General features: G+C 40.7%; 1 protein-coding gene across 1 annotated transcript; it reads left to right on the top strand.

Moving 5' to 3' along the window:
* Positions 1-273: 273 nt before the first annotated feature.
* On the top strand, positions 274-4,141 carry LOC134875673 (leucine rich adaptor protein 1-like). Its single transcript, XM_063900268.1, has 2 exons — positions 274-587; positions 2,877-4,141. Exons 1-2 carry the CDS (start codon positions 393-395, stop codon positions 3,261-3,263), a joined length of 582 nt encoding a protein of 193 aa, XP_063756338.1. The 5' UTR covers positions 274-392; the 3' UTR covers positions 3,264-4,141.
* The last annotated feature ends 392 nt before the right edge of the window (positions 4,142-4,533 follow it).

The following is a 4,533-nucleotide window of genomic DNA, read 5'->3' as shown; positions in this document are numbered from 1 at the left end:
TAAACACATTACTATGTGTAAAACTATTGCAAAAATAATACTATTTGGTAACTGCAGCTGCACGTGCAAAATGGTTGATCTTCATTGTGTGACAGTGTTGCAGACACATGTTGAGGGCAAAGTGGACATATTCATTACATACAGCCGGGTGTCGTCCACCTGTGGGTGTCCGCTTACAGTGGGAGGGTCTACGCACAGCACGTGTTGGTAAACTGCCTTTCTACTGGTCTGCTGGGAAGGGGAGGTCTGTGTGAGGCTCATTGAGGAGTCAGAGCTTCTGTCTGTCCGCCGGGATAAAGTTAGAGGCGCAACTTCGAATCAACTCCTCTCTGGATATCTCTGTCGCGCGTCTCAGTCGCTCTTCATCACAGTGCCATCTCGAAGTATTCACCATGGAGGAGGATAACCCCCGGCTGCCCGATCTGAGGGACATAGAGACTAAGCTAGGGCTGAAGGTCCCGGATGGTCTGATCCGCTCTCTATCTGCAGGGAAGCCGCAGGAGAGGAGCTCCCTGTGCTCACTGTCCACCAACAGTGCCGACCTGCAGAGGCTGCAGAGCAAGATGATGTTCCTCAGACAGGAAATGGTGAGCTTCTGTTTCTATATCATGTTTAATAAACTGTTCATGAACTGTCCCTGTAGACAGATAGTGTAGATTAAATGCTGCACGCAATATGGATTTTGACAAGGTTTAGACAGATTCACTGAAACTTGTTTTCATTGTCGATTAATCAAGCCGTTGTCCCTATCTTAAAAAATGTAGGCCTACTCAAACCAATTATTCGATTATAAAAATAGTTGGCAACTAAATGATCATAAAACGTTGATTTACTCTTTTAAGAGCTAGTTCAATCATTCTCAATTGTATGTTTTTTTGCTAACGTTTTAATAAAGGAAACAAACATGTATAAAGCTAATATCTATAATTATTGCTATTTTGCATAGGTCGATGTCAGTAAAAATATGATGTTGCTCTATACAGAGCAAATGTCTTTGCTGGGTGAAACCAGCTGTACATACTGTATATCCAAATATAAAGTTTACTGACTTTAAATTACAAGCTAGCTCAGAAATCCATAACTACAGTTGTCTTGGATCAACCTTGAAGTTAATGAGACAAAACACTTAAGTATCACAGTTATTAGGCCAGCTATAAGCTATGTGTTATAGTTTAATGTCCTGTGAGATAACAATGTTGCTCTGTCTGCTCGGAGGACATGTCTGTGTATTTCAACATGTGGTTGTTAAATGCAAAGCAGCATTGCCAGCTTCATTGTCTAAAAGCAGTCATTGTGTGAGAGCTGTTCACACCTGCAGCATGCATAGATACCCCCATCTTATTATTCAAACTGCCCCATGTAACCTAATTGTCCCGGTGTAATTACCTCAGAGTTGTATTTGCCAGCACTCAATGCTGTTGCAGATTAAATCATCTTAATGTCATGGCAGTTAGAATACATTAGATCTCCCCCCACCCCCCCCATCTAAAGTCAGGTCAGGAGGTATTAGGAACCTGAGCAGATGGCCTGCTTACCAAGGAGAGCTGCATCATGGGAGCAAAGTGACCAATCTGAGTGTGTGTTGATAGGTTTACATGCAGACCTGTATCTGGAACAATCAGTCTTGAGACCATCTGACCTTTACCGTAGTTTAATTTATCCATGTGTTAACCTAACATAACGCTGATATGAGGAGGGAAATGTGTCTTAAACACATTTATATCGTGTTTGGCTGTAAAACAACATCATTGTGTTTCTCTTAATGTTTACACTAGGGCTGAAATAATCTGCAGCCTCTCAAAGGAGCAAAATAACTCTGAAATGTTCCAAAAAATGTTTTACTTTCCTCCGACAAATGAAACATGTTGTTGTGGTGTTGCCATTGAACACAGGCAACATGATGCAGCACTAATTGTGTTTCCTGAACTCATTTTGTGATACGACCCAACTGGTGTCATCTTATTAGCATGAGATAGCTGCTCCGGGTTGAATTAGAAATATGACTCCATCTGCTCTGCCTCTGTGTGTGTAGAGCGGGTGTTGTACTCAGAAAACAAACAAACTGGCAGCAATATGAGCTGAATAAGAGGTGAATCCTCTCCAGAGAAAGCATAATACAGTTTGAATGTAGCAGCTGTTGCAGCTGTTTCCAGCCTGACTGAGTGTGGGTCACCCAGTAGACACAGACAGGGGAATCCCTTCGATTGACCCCACAGCCCACTTCCACCAACCCAGTCAATGGCGTGTGTGTCATGGCAGGGCATTAAATCAATGGCCATACTGTGTAAAGTAGGCTGCACATTATTCAAAATCCTCTACATTCTGTTTCATGAGTAGTCACTAGTCCAGTGCCACATAGTCATGTCTCTTTGTTCATAACAAAGCCTGACAGTCTAAACTAAAAGCACATAGTGTTCTCGCCATGAGACGGCACAAGAACACAAACAACTGTAGAGGGAAATATCTCAGCACAAGGTTAATTAATCAGAATCAGAATTCGGTTTATTGTCAAATAGGTTAAAACATACAAGGAGGATCAGGAGTATAATGGTGGGTACAGTATGAAGAATCAAGTTAACAAAACCATAGAGCTATTAGGAAAAAAAAGAGAAAATTGTCAACAAAAGTCTTATTGTAAAAAAAAAAAACAGTAGTAACAAGTTCAGAGTAGAAAAGGATTGACAAATTACTCTTATTACTTAAAATCCAATATCTTCACTTTATCATAATTCAATTCTACAACTCTGATCCTCAATGCTAAAAGCTCTAACTAACTGTTAGCTGTCCTCAAAGACATCTCCCAAATATAATTTATTATTATTTTATACTGTGTCCTCTTTCCAAACTGTGACGTGACCAGGATTTTTTCCTCACAGGCACATCTGCGAGCCATCGACGTGAAGCTGATGCAGCAGCTCATGTCCATCAACGAGGGCATCGAGTCAGTACGGTGGCTGATAGAGGACAAAGGGGGCGCAGCCAGTCAGGAGGGCAGCCTGACGGGCAGCCTGTACAGCCTGACAGACAGCCAGGAGGGTGGCTCGCTGCAGGGCAGCCTCAGCAGCGTGAACGAGGCGGGCAGCGACGGGCTGGATGCTCTGTCTGTGGGGAGTTATCTGGACACTCTGGAGGACCTGCCCGACGAGCCCTCGCCCACGGATCTCGACAGTTTTATGGAAAAAACAGTTATCGATGGTGATGCTTTCAGCAAGTCGCCGCTGAAACTCAGGGTGGAATCAGATGAATACTACTGCTTTGGATAATGATGAGCTAAACACAGAGACTACTGAGATATCCTGTGTGGAGAAAGATTTAAAAATGTCTTCTTCACGATTGTTTTCCCAACACGCTTTACATTTTCTGATACCAAATGCCTCCTTACAAACACACCTCACCAAACCTTAACGTTGCACCAAATTGTGAAAACTGTCTCTCAATTCTGTATGTCTTAGTATTTGACTGTGCACGTCAATTCCATTATAAAGGTGCTTGGTTATGATTTTATTTCTTTTGGAGTTATCTAATACCTCAGCAGTTTATTTTCAAACCTAGAGAACTAAAATCACTGAAGATGGGGTGATTTAAAAGTAGCCAGTTTTCTTCTGTGGAAAATGTATTGTTGGGTTGGGTCAAGAACAATCTTATTGAAGGAGTAGATTAGGATTTAGCAGCCATTTGGAGAATTGGACATTTCATGCTGAGTTGGTAAACCGTTTAAAGTTGAAGTGTTAAAGCAGCAAGTGCAATTAGCTTCCATGCCAAATTCTGAGCACCGCCTACTATAGAGCTTTTCATTATTTCATACTGAAATGTTTCACTGATGGGAGTTCCATACTCAAGAGATTAGCAGCACATCCAAAGAACAGATGCTTGACTGAAAGGAGAGCGGTGTGATGGTCTCACAGATAATTCAGCCCTGAGGCAGAGATTTATTGATGGTGGAACGATGGGAAACACAAGTTTGCTTTGTGGGCACACTTTAATTAACTGTCACAAAAATAATTGCTCTACATAAGTGTTGTTTCAGCTTTAAAACCTTTATTTTTTGTTTTTTGTACTTTTTATGCATTTCAAATGTTTTTATTGATTGCTGTTAATGTTTTTGTGGAAATGAAATAATATATTTTGATTTTCCTTCTGATTACGTCGTGTTATTCTTTAATGGGAAAAAGAAAAGGCTATTTATGATCCTCATTTGTTTTTAAAACAGAAACACTAAACTGTATCTCTTAATGAGGTGGAAAGTGAACATTATGGAGCCTTCCTTGTTTGGTCAAATTGAGTCAAAAATAATTGTGATGTTAGACTACGTGGTGCCCTGTGTAATGTGGCATGGGAAATTACTCTCATTAATGCCTCTTGATAAATAAAAAAAAACTAAACCAGGAAAATACTTCTAAATATGGAAAGTTGTTGCCCTCTAAAATCCCAAGCTATTATCAAAGGGAAGTTTCTCAGACTCATTTAAAGGATGGCACACCAACGATTATCATAGATGGGAATCAAGTTACTAAAACATGCGAGATGAATGCT

The sequence above is a fragment of the Eleginops maclovinus genome, chromosome 14 (genome assembly GCF_036324505.1).
Source record: "Eleginops maclovinus isolate JMC-PN-2008 ecotype Puerto Natales chromosome 14, JC_Emac_rtc_rv5, whole genome shotgun sequence".
NCBI lineage: Eukaryota > Metazoa > Chordata > Actinopteri > Perciformes > Eleginopidae > Eleginops > Eleginops maclovinus.
Note: the sequence above shows the minus strand (reverse complement) of the source record. Positions and strands in the feature narration are given on the sequence as shown.

Bases quoted from the DNA above. Each gene is read 5' to 3' on its own strand.
- LOC134875673 (XM_063900268.1), top strand. From the start codon at position 393: ATGGAGGAGGATAACCCCCGGCTGCCCGATCTGAGGGACATAGAGACT. The intron at 588-2,876 runs GTGAGCTTCTGT...TTTTCCTCACAG, and splicing joins TGTTCCTCAGACAGGAAATG to GCACATCTGCGAGCCATCGA.